This window comes from Leptonotus elevatus, chromosome 7 (genome assembly GCF_054856555.1).
Source record: "Leptonotus elevatus isolate MCC_2025b chromosome 7, RoL_Lele_1.0, whole genome shotgun sequence".
NCBI lineage: Eukaryota > Metazoa > Chordata > Actinopteri > Syngnathiformes > Syngnathidae > Leptonotus > Leptonotus elevatus.
Genome location: NC_141245.1, coordinates 22,366,782 through 22,385,218, shown reverse-complemented (window position 1 = coordinate 22,385,218; position 18,437 = coordinate 22,366,782). Strand labels below are relative to the sequence as shown.

Sequence of the window (18,437 nt, the reverse complement as noted above, 5' to 3'; positions counted from 1 at the left end):
AATTGTCAATTGCTTTTTCGGTAGGCTTCGTTGAGTGTTGCAAAACGTTGAGAAGGTACTCTCAAACCGTTTTTTTTTTTCCTTCAGTTTTTTGAATATGTTCAAAATTTCCCTGTGACAAGACTTGGAAATGAGGCAGTGAAGCCTTCAAAACTGCTTCAGCCTATTAAGGCCAGTTACCTGTAATGAGAAAACAAGCATGAATATAAAGCAAGGCAGAGTTTTCAGAGATTGCCCAATACAAGAAATTACAGAATTCTTCCCTTCCACTCCTAACATCCTAGTTTTTGTGAAGCAATGACCAGAGGTGGGCATTCCATCAATATTGACGGAAAGTCCGTCAATCGTCAACAAAATGGGCATCCATCATTGACGGAAGGGGGTTTTCATCCGTCAATGTAATCGTCAATCCGTCAATAAATTTGTCAGTCTGTCATTTTAGTGACGGATTGACGAATGACAATGGGAACGTAACGGAACATTGACAGATGCCCACCTCGAATGACAGAAACATTGACAGGCGTTCGTTTTGCTGAGCAAGCAACAAATGACCGATTGACGGTTGGGCTTGAAATATTGACAATGACGGAAGGGTGTCCCTACGAATGACGAACGCTCAAAATTAATTGACGCGCCCACCTCTGGCAAAGACCAACACAAAATTCTGGAGTAGACTGGATATACTCGAAGAAGCAAACTTCATGTCATTTTCTCCCACTACCCCAAGATGGGACGTGACTTGTATAGAAACAAGCACAGTGCATCCTCTAATTGTGACATTCACTGTAATGGTCAGTCGTTTTTCTCAACAATTGGTTTTCATTTGAATATCAGTCGGTCAAAATACTACTCCGCGTGAAAGCAGTCTGTGGTGCGAGAAAGGTTGCGGACAGCTGCTTTCGAGGAAGTTGGCGCCATCAATGGGGTTAAAGTTTCCTATTCAGCTCTCTGAGGCAGCCTTAAGGTTGATGATGACATGTCAAGCAAGCATGACGGGCCGGTCGGCAATAAGTCTGGACCGAGCCGGAGCACCTGACTCACACGTGCGCTTCTCCCTTGTACCCTTATATCCCCCCCCTCATATACCTCCCTCTAACCCCTAACCCCCCCCCATCCCATCCCCCTCACCTCAGTGTCCAATTACAGCCCACTCTCGTTAGCACAGTGTCTGTCTGCAGCCTTTGAAAGGGCAGGGCGCATGGCCGCCGCCGTCACGCAGCCGCCAAGTCCAGATCTATCAAAAGCCCAGGAAAAAGTGCAAAAAAAAGGCAAGTGCAGGCAGGCCTTCTCATTACAGAGTGCTGTGGAAGGTGAGGGGGACGTGACGGGTGGCCGGCGCTGACGCTGCCCGAGCGTCACGTTGTCTTTTACGCTCTCTGTCTCCCTCTCAACAGGACCGACCTCCCGCCGGCCCACAAGCCCGCCCCGCCGCCGCCCAAGAAGAAGAACAGCGACATGAAGGGACACTTGACATCCGATGACATCCAGGTACGATCGCCCATTTTGCTCTTTTGATTAAAAAAAAAAAAAACGTTTCATATGAAAAATATCCATCCATCTCTTTTCGATAGTCCTCATTAGGCTCGAACCTTCATAGGGATCACTTTTCCACACAGACTAATGTCGCTGCGGACACACACGCCAATCCGTGTAGAAACTAGTTGACATGGTAGCGAGGCAGGACGAATCAGTGACTACGTTTACATGCAGTCCATATTCGGGTTATGGTCAGAATTTTAGATTTCTGAAACAATCAAGGTAACACGTTTACATGAGTTGTGCTCGATTGGAATATCCCGTTCGGACCGCGACGCGCGGACAGCGTAATTACATAAATAACGTAATTTCCGTTTTTAACTTCCTATATGTTCAATAAATGACATATTTATCTTTGGCACTCACCACGCTAAATAAATTAGTCATTTTTTAAAAATTCGGGTTATTGTGTTTACATGTGGCCTTTCAAAACCCGAATATTGCCAATATTTGGGTTTTTTAAATGGGTTATTGCCTTCATGTAAACGTAGTCAGTCTATAAAAGACAGAACAGAATGTCCAAAATGTGGGATATTTCATACCTCAGAGAAGAAGAAAAAGTACAATGTGTTTAACGCAAAGTCAAATTACCACACAACCCGACCACAGTTGCCAACATTAGCTGTTAGCTAGTTTAATATAGCCTACCTTAGTGCTTTTTAGAACATAATTGTAATGCAAAGCAAGTGGACATTTTCAATCACTTGAGTGATCAAAAGAAACATAATCATATTTACACGCCGGCTTCAAAGGGCTACAACTAAACCTCCAGGCACGCACTTAACAAGCTAGTGGTTATCCAGCTAACAACCAGCCGTTAACCTGAGCCTACTTTCGCTGACGCACACGTCACACGGGGTGGGTGCTGCTGTTTTGGTTAGCAACGTTATTTATGCTTTGTAGGGAACATAAGCAGCATCTATGAACTGAAACAATTACAGTTGCTACTTTTTTTTGTTAATGGGGCGGAGGCATTATACTTTATATTATCACAGAGACGGACGGACACTTTTGAACCCCATCTGATGTATTAAAAACTTCAAACGGACTCTTTTACTGTATGTTCATTATTGGCAGCACGGTGGAACCCAAGTGGTTAGCACATACTTCTGGGTTCTGGGTTTGAATTTCAGTCCTATTCTCTCTCATGCTTGTATTTGTGTTGTCGCAATACTCCTACTTCCTCCCATGATCCAAAAAACATGCATGTTAGGTTCATTGAAGACTCTAAATCGGAATGAGAGTAAGAATGGTTGCTTGTCCGTATGTGTCCAGTTGGTTGTTACCAGTCGAGCGTGTCGCCTGCCTCTCACCCAAAGTCAGTTGGGAACAGGCTCCAGCACACCCTAATGAGAACACACGCTATAGAAAATGGATGAAAGTATGCTAATAAGCGAGGCCATCCTGCGTGTTGGAATTTCTCGCTCTGGAAGCCCCAACGCTTGTTTTAGCATCTGCGCCTCGCTATTGCCACAGTTTGCATCATGCCCCCGTGCCACACGCACGCCGTTAACTTGATGCAAATGCCAAGTTCAGCCGAGCGGCGGAAGTTGAAACCCGCTGTCAAGCAAACAATTCCCTGCCGAAGTTCAGATTCTCCCCTAAAAAATAAAAAAAACAAAAACACATAAGAGATAGCGAGAGAAGTCAAACCCTTGAGCACAGTGTAACGCTGCTACTCTGAATTCTCTTAGGAAGCACTTTGGGGCCGAAGTTTACCTTGAAAGGATATCGATCTTGCGTAATTTTATTTTATTTTTTAATTGGAGCTCCTTTTCCAAACATAATCCAGATTGCATGCGAGTATGTCTTTTATGATAACATTTCAGTGCACACTCTTTGAGTGCGTTTTTTGTTTCTCAATTATTGCTATTGCATCATGATTTGATTTAGATAAAACACCAGAGGAGACTTTAAAAATTAATTCTTATTATGATTCACGCTGGTAAGCTTAAAGTCAATGTTCTTCTGTTATATGTTTTTTCTAATTAAGAAATCCATTTTTGAGGTTTATTACTTAATCAGATGACTTATTCAATTTCTTCAAGGTGCAGGTGCATTCTGTAATAATATGTAATTATATCATCCGGAGGTAAACATGTATTACAGTGTTCCCTAGAGAGAGACAATGTGTTTTTTTCAGGGCCGATACCGATTATTAGTCAAGGATGCCGTTAACCGATATTTGGAGCCAATATTAATTTTTTACTAAAAGGGAAAATATAAGCATTAAAAAAATACAAACTCTCGCTTTTATTTATTATTTATTTTTAAGCATATGTTTATTGAACAATGTTTATGGTTCGTAAAATATGAGAGTTAAAAAAAAATCTTAGTCAATAGGCATCTTTGTTTTAAAAATCTAACAAAAAGTTCATTGCTCTTCCAGAGGCAGTAGCATGTCTTCACAATTTAAATAAAAACTTACAGTAAATAGCTCCCTATTGTTGGCTACAGTAAATAGTTGTAATTTTATTTTAAAATATCTGAAGTATTAAAATTGTACTTATCTTAGTTTTAATTTCAAACAAAAACAGAAGGTGCAGCGAATTCCCAGGGTCAGAAGCATCTATGAACATTTTTAATAATAAGTTCCCCTGACTTTTTTTCCCCTGAACACTTTTTCAAATTGATCTATTATCGGCCGTTTGATTCTTCAAAATGGCCGATGTCGATATTCGTCAAAATGCTGAACCGATAATCGTTCTATCCCTAGCTATATCTTAGAAATCTGTCATTTAGAGCGTTTTTTTTTCTATAATAACTGTAATGGCCACCAAAGTGGAAAAGGAGTCACATTCCCTACCCTACAGTGATCATGCTTTCTATTCTTCTGCAGGTGGTCCATCTGGACAAAGACGAGGAGATGCAGAAGCTTCCTCTCCAGCCGCCTTATTACGACATGGCGCCCTCCGATTCGACCCCCTTCACCGATAAGCCGGTGAGTACTTTTCCATCGAGGGCGCGTCCTCGCCCGCCGCCTTCGGCCAGTCGTAATTGCCACTGAGAAGGCGAACTTGCCGGAGAATTGATTTACGTCAAAGGCGCCTTGGAGTGCAATGACCTCCGCTCCCAGTGGTGAAAGGCGAACGGAGGCTTTACGACCAGTCGGCCGGTGGATCCACTCGCAGCTTAAGCACTTCAACTCATCGTTTGCATCGGCACCTCTTGTCAGGGAGTCCACCGATTTTTGTGAGATTTTCATAAATCAAGGCCTTAAATAATGACTGTTTGCTCTTCAGTCTGCCGTTCAAAGGTCGGCTTCTGATTCAGCGCCGCATCAACGCAATCCTACAATGGCAGTTTAAAAGTGACACCAAACAAGTCTTAAGATGGTCAAATCAAAATAGTTTACATGATGTCATGATGAAATTAAGTAGTAGTGACCGCTTCCAAGTTTTGCCATTTTAATGCATCCCATTCACCAAATTCAAAAAATTAATTTTACTTGGAGTCAGCAATTGTGACCTACTGTATGTGTAATATCAAAATATAGGGCTGTGCAATTAATCGAAATTCAATTACAATTTCAATTATTACACTCCAAAATTACAAAATCAGCATAATCGTAAAACAAATATATATATGAATACAAATTTTAGTTAAGTTTAAATTTATACATTTGCACATTAAAAAAAAAATAATAATTAAATAACTAATTTAATAAATTGTGTCTTATCCTAAAGGAACTTGCATAATTATAGTGTTCCAAAGAATTTTATTTGTCTTAAATTAATATTTTTTAATTAGTTTTTTACGTTTTAACACGTACCAAAAAATAAACAATCGTTTGAATAATCGTGATTTCAATTATTGCCAAAATAATTGTGAGTATTTTTTCCATAATCGAGTAGCCCTGTCAAAATATGTTTCCAATATACTGTAAAGATAAATGTACGTTTAAGCGTCATTGCAGATTCATTACAAATTTTTCAAGAAAATACGTTTGTTAATGACAATGGTTGTTTATCTTCACTTGTGTCGGGCACTTTAAATACTTCTGAGTGCTGGATTCAAGGATTAATGGTCATTTTTGAAGCATAAATAAGGCATTAATTTGGGAAAACCTATCAACAAATTTGAAGTAATTTTTGTATTTTAGAAAATATTTACAGTATTGGATCTTTGGAAGTCGTAAAAAAATTGACAAAGCTGTAATTAATCATGTTAATTGTTAATGCTTCACATGAGCAAAACTATTTTTGTACTCACCTCTATTGAACCAGGTATCAACAAAAATGATAATTTAGTTAATTAAGTTCATTTTGTTGAGTATAAATAATGTCAATTAAGTTTGAGGCATTTGCCTTAATAAATCCTACTCCTGCAAGCTTTATGCTAGCCATCAAAAATATTATCACCAATTGTCCTAAGATATTGTTATTTACACTATAACACTTCCTTAACCCCCCCCCCCCCCACCCCCACCCCCCCATCACGAATCCCAGTACCTTATACCTGCAGAACCCCTAACTTCCTATGCTGGCGTAGCTGGCACCACACTCCTGACCCCGTCTCGCTTTGCACGCCGCCTCACCTCGACTCCGCCTCCAACTAATCCGCCGTAATGACTTGACGTTTGCGTGGCTGGCGCGTGAAGATAAGTGTAGCATCATGGCTCTGAGTGTTGACCATGAAATGGCTGCCTTGTTGCATCAGGCGCTCCCCACCCCCTGGGAACGCTCCAGTCCCCCCTCGCAGCTTTCGTTTGCTTTGGCTGGAGTCCCCGGTTTGAGTTACACAAAGTCTTTTGGGGCATTTAAACAATGAGCGTGAATTGTGTGCTTATGTGTGTGTGTGAGTGTGTCTCGTTGGGCTTTATGTAAATGTTTGCTGGAGCTAGCCAGCTATAGCTGAGTTCCCCGCCGCCTCGCGCACGACACAGACCCGACGCCGAGGGCATTCGGCACGCGAGGGTCATGATGTTAACAGGATGCTAACCTGCTAGCGCTTGCCTTTCTTTCGCTATTTCTTTTCTTTTTTTCCCTTTTTAGGTTATTTATTTATTTATTTATCCATATCATGGAAACTAGGTGACGGTTTTGTTTGAAGCGAGGAAGTAAATATCTATCTAGCTATCTAGCTATCTAGCTATCTAGCTATCTAGCTATCTAGCTATCTAGCTATCCAGATAGATAGATAGATAGATAGATGGCCATCTATCCAGCTTTCCATCTATCTATCTATCCATCTACCTACCCATCCATCCATCCATCTTCAAATCTATATCTCAATATTTATCTATCCTTTACTCTCTATCTCTCTCTAACTAGCTATCGCTATCTCTATCTGTGTTGCATCTTCCCCCAGCGTCGCTGCCAAGTCTTAGGGGTGCTTATTATTTTAATTCGTTAAAGCGCAGACAAGAGGAGGCTGGGTGTGATCATGTAGATTGTCTCAGTGCCAGGAACAGAAATAAAAATATGCGACGCTGAAACGATGCTAACGTAGCCGGCAGCAACCTAATCCATTGCTCACAACACGAGAGCGTGCGCTAACACGCGCACGCGCCCGCACACACACTAAATACATATTCATCACAAGCTGACAGAAGTTACCTGCCTGTGCACCTTTTGCGCCGGCCTGAACAGAACAACCGTGCCCATCTGTTTGCTTTATTTATTAATTTTTTTAAAGTGACTATAGCGTATATTCAATGCAACATATTTCCATGTCGCAATACAAAGTGAAACAAAACACCACCGCCAGGTTAAGGTATGAAGTAGAGAGAGAAAATGTAGTCCGTACGCAGCCTTGATGACAGATGGTGTTCATGTAGATGTAAGAAACCATACAAAGAGAGAAATTAATAAGTTAACCGCAACTATGCAACCATGGATTGACACTTGGTGAAGGACAGACCTCCTCCAAGGCCAAACAGTGTTAATCTCCGCCCACCTCCAGCTTATGTTTGAATCCATATATGTAATTTTTACTGAGAATTTTTTGAATATCTCACTGCAGACAGATTAAAAAAAAGGGTGACTAAAACAATTTCCATGTCGATAATATATATATATATATATATATATATATATATATATATATATATATATATATATATATATATATATTAATGGTTTCCCTGTTCATTGCTGAGGCTTCAAGTCAAAGCAATGATGTGAATGTTATTGCAATACCATGCATCCTTCACATATTCTCGCTGTGCTTTTACTTTGAATAGACAACAAGAGAAAAGTGCCAAGACAAAACTCTCGGCGCTCTCAGGCATCATCTAAAATGGAAAACTGAGCTCCGCTGTTGATGCATTTCCCAGCTGTCAGCATAGTTCTTTTTTTTTTTTTTTACTGCTGCTTCGGCATTTATGGTTATTTTTTTTATTTTATTTTTTTTAAATGACTCATCTGGACTTGCAAAGGCTTATTCAGTCACTAAATACTCCTCCCCCCCCCCCCCCCCTGAATGGCTTCATTTAGAGTGCGCACGTTATTGAATATATTAAATTACGGCCTCGGCGGAGCTAAAATACAACCTGATCGTTCTGGCCTCTTGTAAGATTCCATTTTTAGGCGTAAGGAAAATGCGATTTTTCCCAAGCGCTCCTTGGGAGCGACATGGCGAGCTCCAGCTGTTACTAATGACGATTCTCCGGGGGCAAAACACTATCTGCCAATTCCCAATGCGAGGCGGCTGTAATTTTCCCCCTGATTGCACCCTGCTCGTGACAAATATTCTGGATATTTAAATAGGCAGCCAGCGAGGAACGCCAGCGACGACGACGGCGGCGACGACGGCGGAGGAGGAGAGTTGTGAATTATTAACATCCATTTCTGTAAAAGCCTCAATCTTTTTCCTGTAATCCTGCCATGGATGCAGATGGAGAGCAGCGAGGTGGCATCGCATTGCCATCCATCCAAAGACGCCGCATGTGTAGATGCAAAATTCATATCTGACTTTAATTTTATTGATCGCTTTCATAATTTATTGTGTTCCCCCAACACACTTAGGGAGGCGTAGTTATTTGAATCAATTGTCAGAGGTTTTCTTCTGCTTTTTTTTTTTGCCCTCAGATTGCAGTTTGACAGCAAATGGAACCTGAATTTGCATTTTATTCAAACTTTTTCAGCTTTCATCCAACTTTTTGAATACATTTACAGCTTCGTCTGTATTATCTGTCCTTCTATTTTTTGTGCCGCTTATAGATAGATAGGTAGATTGGTAGGTAGATACATAGTTAGATACATAGATAGATAGATAGATAGATAGATAAAAAGAAAAAAAGAAAAAACATCAGCTAAATGTCTAAAACTTGCCGTTAATTAGCATTAATGCTAACTAGTTTAGCCTTGCTTTGTACCTAGCTACTAGGCTAAATATACGATCAGGATTTTTTGTCGATCAACGAGTTTGAATTATTATTTTTTTAAACAATAACCAATCCAAGATGGAGCAATATATCTATTTAAAAAACTTTTATATTTACTCTACAGTCGACTGCCGCCATTCGCAGGGGATACGGACTGGCCCGGCCCATGATTAGCAAAAATCCATATACACCAATTGAAATGCATGAGAAATTTTTCCAAAAACGCTTAAATATAACATGTAATGTCTTGATGTCTTTGACCAATCAGAAAAATAAAGAGGGAGAAAAATTTAGCCAATCACTGATTTAGCATAAAATGCTAAATATTGTCCGATCTCGATTTAGCCGATCAGATTGGTATGAAGTTTACTAGCTAACAGAGGTGACAGATCCAGTTCCAGAAAGTTAAAACCCTGCCACAGTTTGGCTTTAAGCCCAGGTGCTTGCTAGCTAGCTTTCTAGCTAGCTCCCGTGATGCTCGTTTACCTGCTAGGGAGCTAGCTAGCTAGCTAGATCAGTGGCTAAAGCCAAACTGTGAGTTTTTACTTTCTGGACCTGTATTTGCCACCTCAGCTAGCTAACCATACCTAGCAGGGTAGTTAGTTACTTTATTTTTTTCACAAGAAATGGCTGAATAAGTTAGTTGCGGTCACTGTGGGGCCATATTCTAATTGGGGATAATAAATAAAATAATTTGTTGGGTTTATGGAATTGATCGTTGATTGTGTTTTGAAGTAATCCAGGTTGTTGATTGAGTGTCCACGTTTTCTTGTTGTCTAAAGAAGTGCTTTGTTCTTTTCATTTAAGAGACTGATGGCAGAAGCAAAAGTGTGAGCTGTTTCCATTTTGGAACATAGCATTAGTATTTTGCAGTATTTTTCTCACTAATCTTACTAATCTTGCTTGTCACTCTCGCAACCCTGATTCTTAAAAATAGCTTCTCGTGACAACTTTTAACAAGGAGATAAGCTATTGGGGGGGAAAAACATGATCCATGTTACACTTGTTTTCTATTTCAATTTCTAAGGATGTTTTACACGCCGCCTTCAAGTGTCCACTCGAGCGACGGACGCTAAGACTGTGGACGGTGGAGGATAAAAGTATTTTAGAGTCAAAGCTGAACACTTTCATTGTCCATTGATTACCTCGCTAAAGTCATTTACTCAGTCATCCACTCCGGCCAATTGCTCATCGGGTCAATTGGTGGCTCAATCACAATGAACGCTAACATGCACGTCTCAGTATCTCCAGGACGAGAGTGCGTGTCAATGATATCAACTCTTGGTCACTGCCTAAATGGGAAGGGATTTGAGGCTGTTTTCGGAATGAAAACAGGAAGGCAACTTTGTGATCTGCATGTAAAGAGTCTGAGGCCATGTACACACTCATTCAGGTATTTTTAAAAACAGATTAATTTTATTATATTATATATATATTTTTTTCTTTTGGGGGGTTTTGTTCACTCAAAACTGTTGAGGTCAATGAATAGTGAACAACAAAAAAATTGACGCTTCCTAAAAATATTAATAATAATCTGTATTAATCATTTGAACATTAAATTCACCCAAAAGTATGACCGTAAAACAATTTACCTTTTCAAATGGGCAAGTTTTACAGCAAATAGCAAATAATTTTAAAATAACAAACCATAAATATATTGAGGTTCATTGTATTACAATTACCCATTCAATTCAACGTGATTTTTTTTTTTAAAGAACTTAAACTGTAGAAAATGTCCACTAATGTTTATGCACCTTAGAGCTGCTCTTAGCAACATATTGTATTTTCATTCATTTAAATGAGAAAATTGATTTGATTGATTGTGGGGGATAGGAACCGGGCCGACCCCCACAAATAGCAAAAATCCACGTGTAATTGACACCCAGTGAATTTGGATTTGGACTACAGTGATAAGATAAGAATTTGACTCAACGGAATCGTCTGCAAACCTTCGAGACAGGATTAGGAATACAGTGGAACCTCGGAGTTTGAACGTCTCGGAACTCGTACAATTCGGACTTCAACAAAAAAATTGGAGTAAAAAAAAAAATGCCTCGGAGTTTGAACTCATTTTTGGAGTTCGAACACCGAGGCAAAGCAATTTCCTGTCAGATCGTGAATACTCCCGGAGGTGCTCCATACTCGCAAGTGCATTTTGATTTTTCCACGACAATTTTCTTCGCCATGGGCCCAAAGAAAGACATACAGTGCTCCAAACCACAGTTTGAACACTTCGCAGGAACGAATTATGTTCAAATTTCGAGGTACCACTGTACATATGTACCTGTGAGTTTTTATTTTTGTAATGGCAAAAAAAAAGAAAGAAGAAGGTTTTATTGTTGTCATTATGAGATTTATTGTGTGCAAAATTTTGAGGGGCAAAATGAATGTAATCTATTTCTGATAAAGCTGTAACATTCCGAAATGCAGGAAAAGTGAAGTACTGTGACGCACATTCCAGATGCATTAAACAGGCATATATTTTTGGACCCGACTGGGGGCATTATGTAAGTTTTTAAAAAAATACCTGTCTGCACATGGCCTCAGTGTGTTTCCACCTCATCTGTACACTTCTCATTTGTGCCCATTTGCCTCAATTTGTGTTGATTGAAGCATTGATCGCCGCACGCGCAGGTCGGCGCGATCACCTGCCGCTCTTCGTGCTTGCGTCCGTGGCGGCCCCTCACTCGCCTCTCGCCCTCTCTTGTCTCCAGAACTCGGGCCACAAGGACTGCGAGGTCCAGTACGCGGAGCTGGATACTGCGGCCTTGGCCTCCTCCCCCAGCCCGCGAAGCTCCGCTCACTCTGGCCCCGGGGACCTTGTCGAGTATGCGACCATCCAGCCTAGCTCACACTAGCGCATGCCATTATAGGCCTTTCCCCTCAGACTTTGGCCTCCAGGTACACGGACAGATGCACTCCTCCTCTTTCTCATCCTCATGACTCGCACGACTTCCCTGCTAAATAATACACGCGGTAACCCCCACCCCACCTCCAACCCCAATGTCCACCTTCTCCTTTGGTCTTGGCCGTCTTTTCTTTTCTGGCCTCTGCAGAGAGATCCTGTCGGGCTATTATTTCAGCTCTCGTGGCTCAGGCGTGCAGTTTGGCGGTGAAAGCGGGAGACCAAAACTCGCCTGTTAAAGTCGGCGAGGGCTCGTAAAAAAAAATGTGCACAGTGAGGCGTTGCCACATTGTGTTCGGAAAATACCACCCTTCTTAACAATTTCCCATTGAGATTAATTCTTTTTGGACAAACTGTCCCCATCAGAACAAAAATACTTTACTATAAAGATACCCTTAAGTAGCATTTATTAATAAGTTTGTTAACACTGGACAGTGAGGCTGTCCTTGTTGATTCCACTCCTAGCCCTGCTGCCTCAAATGATACAAGCTAATTATTGATTTGCAATATGTTGTTAGGGTTGCAAAAGGGTTCCGCACCATAACTCTCAACTCTCATAACTCAAATTTACCACGTGGTACTCGACCACTTGTTGGCCACACTTGCTACTTTCACAGCTCAGGAAGATCTTTAACACAACAATAGGGATGTACCATACCACTTCTTCTTCTTTTTTTTTCAGACCCATACCAGTCTGAGTATTCACTCTTTGAGTACTCACCGATAGAGATACCTTTTAATACATTGGAAATTTGTGCCCAAGGTTGCTAATAAAGGGAAGTTACACTGGGGAAATGTAATATTCCAAATTGGAAACTTTCAATGGGACTTGATTGGGAAGCCAGAATAATTTAGTGGAATAGTATCATAAATGCATAAATCTAAACTTTTTGTTGTTGTAAGTAGACATCCATAGAAAATAGATGATGTGAGGGCATTATGCTCCTGTAATTGCTCCATTGCTCCCACTCAAGTGGTGATGTTTCAGATACCTTAACTTTTGTCTCGCAACAGAAAGCAAAATATCGTCCAAGTGACGCAAAAATACTCTGCACTTGCACAAAATATTGCTGTTTTAGTCAGTATTATGCTAAAATGTATATTTCCCCAGCTCAATTTCAGTTGCCTACGAAGAGCAAACCATTTTGGTAAATTTAAAAATGAAGAAGAAAAGTTTAAAAAAAGAGGAGAAAATGAGTTTTTCTGCAAAAGCAGAATAGTGCTTTGACGCACTATGCAAAAAAACATTTGTGACACCTCAAATAAAAAAAAACAAGACTGCACTTTTGATGGCAAAATAATCATTTAATCAGATATAATGTACAATTTAAAAACTGCCTCATCGCATGGCTCGAGTTGAACGTCAACGGCATTTTTACATGACGTTCCTGTTTCACGCCATAATTTTGCTCATTTTTTCTCACGATGGCAACACACACTTTCTACTACCTACTGCGACCCATGTTCTGTTCATCCCAATGTTTGAGTCTGAGGTACCTAAACTCATTTGTCCAACTTCCGTGTCCGTCATAATCGACGTGACAAGCCAGAGAGTCATACACTAATCGTCGATGACATTGTGTTTAAATTTTTCATTTTCATTTTCATTTTCAGAATTCTTTTTGCATGCATTGTATTCATCAATATCAGACTTTGACATCAAGAACACTTGAGCGCGCCTTGTGCAGCCAATCACCAAGATGCAAAAATCCAATACAGCCATCAAGTGTTTATGCTGCTCTTGACGACATCGCGGCTGTGACCAAACAAAGCCGTCTATGAATTGAAGTCAATTTGGATTACGGATACACAGCAGAGCGGGCTTTGTTACCTGAACGGTTTCCGTGGCAACCGCTGCCACTTAGGTGCAGACCGGGTCGAAGGGGTTCATCGAAACGTTGCCGCGGCAGCCCTTCTCTTCTCATTTACAGCCAGCCGCATCCTGTGGACGTGTTTACCCAGATATTCATGCTGGATATTGATTTCATGATACAAAGTAATTATTATTATTTTTTTTAATTATGGCTGTCGTGTCATGCTGCTCTCGGTCTGACGCTATGCAACTAGGAACCACTGCAATACTAAACAATACAGTATTGTAAAATCAATACCTGTCTGACAAATCGAGTGTTGTATTGATTTGATACAGTTCTTGTATTGAATCTCATTCGATTGTGCAGGTGTACCTCAAGCCCGCCGTATACCGAACGACACGGCTGTCTGTGGTGTTCGGCAAGCAGCTTTTATAAGTATCCGACAATCGGTCATCGGTTTTGCTGCAAATTTCAATCCCAGATTTGGCGGAACCAGGGCGGCACTTCCTTCCACTTTTTGGAGGCTGCGCGGGTGGAAATAGCCGATCAGATTGATGGAAACTAAGTCAAATACATATAAATAAGTAAGGATACTCGATACCACTTTTTTGTAGATCGATACCGATACTCAAATCTTCATAACATTTCAGACAGATTTTTTTTTAAATGACATATAGCCTATATCCCAACTATAGAAAATGTCCTTAAAATTTAATGAAATTAATGTTAATTAAATGATTTCAATTTGCTCATAAGTCATTTTTCATAGAGCACACAATAAAATGAATTTCAAAAAAATACATGAATAAGATGAAACAAATTATCCAGTTGCCAGGGGGGAAAAAAGTCCCAATCAAAATATGTGGTTGTACAACTTCTTTTTATGGAATAGAGTGAAGTGCAAAGAATTCAATACATTAGGGCTTCAAGTAATTGAGTAATATCTACCATGTTAAGTATTCCTCAAGCTGTTTAGTGTGTGATGTTTAACTATATCTTGTTTTGAAATCCATGCTTTTAAAGGTACATTGTGCAGTTTAAAAAGGTAATATTAAAGCTTTGTCTACATCATGCATGCTGCCCAGATGAGGACGAAGAGCCCTTTTACGCTGACTGCACCTCTCAGCTTTTATCTTCCCTTTGTAGTTTCTTTGGGGAGGGGAGGGGCTGAGTTTCTCTTACCTCATTTGAAGTCATGTCTTTGTTTGCCAACTGTGGCTGTCACTTTAAGATCGTGCACGTACTCACACGCCAGACGTTGCAGTTACGCTTTGGGCCAGAGGTGGCAGTCACGAGTAAAAGAGTGACAAGTGACAAACTGCACAAAGATCCTTTCATTTGGAAAACTGCTTTGTATAGGAATTTGTATACCCGGCTTGCCTACGCAGGCCCCCGCGCCCCCAGGTTACGCCGCTCGATAAAACTGCAGCGGAGCGCCTGATTGAAGCTCTCGTTCATCCCGCCCGACATCACACCCATTCCAATAAATGCTTTTAGGTTCACCATTTTTGGAGTCTGCAATAATCTACAAAATGAATCAGCCGCCTGCTAATCGCTGCCTGATTGTGTGTGTATTTTTTTTTTTTTAAGTGTCGCTTTGACAGACTTATTACATTATCAGATATTCGGGGGCCGCTCTACTTCAAACTACTAGGAAATGACTTCAAGGTGAGCCAGATTTCATTTAGATTAGCGCCTCGGTTCAAATGTATGTGCTTGATAAAAGTCCCCCTCGTCCCTTCGGTCCTCCTGTTTGCTCAAAGTTGGAAAGAACTTTAATTGGAGTAGGGAAGAGAGGAAGGACCTGATAGTTCATCTCCAAAAAGACGACGTGGAGAGAATGGACTCCACTGTGGGGTCTTGGCAAAGTCCCCCCCCCCCCACCCGTCACCCCCGCGCCGCCATCAGAATGGGATTGAGTTGATAGAGTATATTCCTATGAATGTCGGCAGGCGGCAAAATAATTACATTTTATGGGATTGGTTAACTGAACACTCTCGGGGTGGCTATTCAGGATGTGCGTGTTTTTTTTTTTTTCAAAAGTACTAAATGAGAATTGAGAAAATCAAGGCCATTAAAAGGTACTGAAAGTTATTTCAATGAAAGTTCAGCAGCCATTCTTATTTAAATTTGGTCCGATTAGCCGTTCTTGTCAAATTTTATAACTCTTCAAAATCAGTATGAGAATTTAAGAAAGGTCACAGATTAAATCGATTGCAACTTTAAACGTATTCAGAAAGTATTAAATGCATGTGACCAATTCACTATGTATAGATAGCAGTCACTGACGTCACGGGATCGCGAGTCCGCCCCTCACGGTGGGTCAACTTTCCAGCGGACTCGGCTGTGTTTTTTATTGCGTTTACTCCGAATGCGCTTTCGTTATTGATGAATGTCACCCCAGCTTCATCGAACGTTACTTTGTGTAAGCAAGACGTATGCGGAAGATTTAGCTCAGCACTCCACAGCGGTGCACGTTGAAATGTTTGATTAGTGAACTGCGATGGGCTCCAGTGCTCCCGCAACCCTCATGAGGACAATAGAAAATGGATGGACAGATGATGAAGACATTGCAGATCCTGCATTGGATAGTAAGCCCTGTTTAAGGAAAAAGTTTTCAAAAAGTTGAACAGTCTGATAGTTTGCTCAAGTAAAGTGTTGACAAGTGGTTTGACCTTTTATTCAAAAATAAATATGGCTTAGCTGTAGCAAAACAATGCCAGAAAGTTAGAGAAATTTGCAAAAATCTAAACCAAATACGCTCCAGGCTCTCTCTGCTAACTTTGGGACTCGTGGAATTCCGAGTCCAAACAGCCTTTGCCTCGAAACATTGTCTATAAACTGTAAGTTTGTCAAAAAAAATTGTGATACATTCTGCAAGGCATCAAAACTGACAGCCTAATGTTGTCTTGGAACGTGTCACAACATTAAAGGGTAGTCAAGGCTGGGTCAGGTTTCGGTCCACTTTTCACTTGTGTTTGGAAAATCGATGGCAATCAAACTCAAACCTCCATCGTTGGCGAATGCGAGTTCATGGCTCCAAGTCCATCATTTTACTGTCAGAAAAGTAATAACCTTTGACAGCGGACATTTTTATTTTTTGGGGTGAGTTGTGTTGGTTGAGCTGCCTGTGGGGGAGGTGAATATACAGCAAAACATGACTTTTGTGCGAAAGATTTGTAACCCCTCTGGAAATGTGCACCGTTTGACCTGATCAATTTCTCTGGAGCGAACCTGAGAATACCCAGTAGTAAGTCCACTACTTAGAATTAGTGTCTGCCTACAGTAATTATTAATGTACATCAATATCTATATCTACATCCAAACAATGTTGAATTATGTCTACCTTATCTCCCTAGCCAGCTACTTAACAATCAGTGCTGTCACTATTGAATATTTGTAGAATTGATTAATCTATGGATTATTCAATCGATTAATCGACTAATCGGATTCATTTTAATTCGCATTAAAGTGTATTACAAAAGCATTTTTTTCCTGATTACTGTTTACGAACCAGGAATTGGTGTTTATTTCGTACTTCGTATTTGTATAGTGATTTAAAAAAAAAAAAAAAGGGAAGGGAATTGATGTTGTACTATGTTACCGGTTCGGTCATTGTTTTCCAAAGTAAAATCGGATGTTTGCAAATGTCTTATTCTGATTAAACTCAGAAGGTAATCAGTCTTCTTTCGTGAACAATTACTAGTGATATGCTGAAATCAGAGAATTTGGACAATTTTAAATAAATAAAAAAAATGGCTCCACACGATTACTCAATTATTAACTCATTCACTTCCAGCCATTTTCACTGAAGTAATCCGGTTCGCTCCCGGCTGTTTTACTGGATTTTGACTGATTTTGCAAGGCCCACAGAATATTGTGTTCTATTGCTACAAAAACATGGAACCTACCAAACGAAAGGTCAGTCATCAGGGAAAAAGTATATTTCTATTAGTTTCTGTTTTGCAGCAATTAGCATTAGAATATAGCTAAATGTCGTCATTATTCATAAATCTGTTTAGAATTGTGGGTAAATTAGCTTATTTTCAACATGGCCCAGCTTGATCTCTTTTGCTCGTTTTCGTAATAACTACCATTTCCTCAATCGTTCTCTGCAGTTGATACGCTGCATCAAAGCCTTCTGTATGCTCTAGCATAAAAAAAAACAACTATAAATACGTTTTTGGGACACTTAAAACATTTAAAATAGAACATATTCTTTATGTTTTTGGGAGCAAATTAGTTAAAATAGCTGTCAATTAATTTGAAAATCAACTACTTGTCAATTAATCGATTAATTTTGACAGCTCTGTTAACACTAGCCACAACCAACTGGCCAATCTGCTTACTTCACAGCTTGTTGAGTGTAATCGTACCAAACCAAGAAATGTCCTCTCTACTACTAATCTATTTACCTTTCTGCATATCACAGTTTAAAAAAAAATAAAATAAAACTGCCATCAACCAGCCTTTTGTAGTTTCAGATTCTGCAAGCATTTTGAGTTGACTACCATATAAAATCAATATTAATGTCGGTCTGGCACGGCCATGTAATCCATCAAGAGTTTGGAAGAATGTGAGCTGTTGACTGGTAGAAGTGGTTACTGACTGTTTGCTGATGAGTTGGAAAAAAAGCAACAGAACAATTGGAAGGCTGGAATGACTCGGCCCATTATTCGCAACAATCCACCCAATCTTGAGTTGCGCAACAGTCACGGTCTGTTTTGCATTTGTCCTGGCCTGAAAGTGTCTCGATCTTTTCAAGGAAACGTTAACGAGCCCTGCCGCTCATGCTCGCCGACCTCCAGTAAGTACGTTTCGTTAGGCGTACGGTCAGCGCCTTGTCTCCTTGAGT

At 40.3% G+C, this 18,437-nt stretch overlaps 1 protein-coding gene across 4 annotated transcripts in view; it reads left to right on the top strand.

Annotated features, from left to right (window-relative positions):
- The window catches only part of nectin1b (nectin cell adhesion molecule 1b), a 204,088-nt gene that overhangs the window by 177,141 nt on the left and 8,510 nt on the right, over nucleotides 1–18,437 (top strand). For 2 of the 4 annotated variants that reach the window (XM_086081314.1, XM_086081313.1), the window contains 2 exons: nucleotides 1,397–1,488; nucleotides 4,376–4,477. In XM_086081314.1, coding sequence (XP_085937440.1) covers nucleotides 1,397–1,488; nucleotides 4,376–4,477 — 194 coding nt within the window. Of the gene's footprint in view, nucleotides 1–1,394; nucleotides 1,489–4,375; nucleotides 4,478–11,577; nucleotides 11,765–18,437 lie in introns of all 4 variants that reach the window. The other 2 variants (XM_086081316.1, XM_086081315.1) reach the window with 2 other exon arrangements.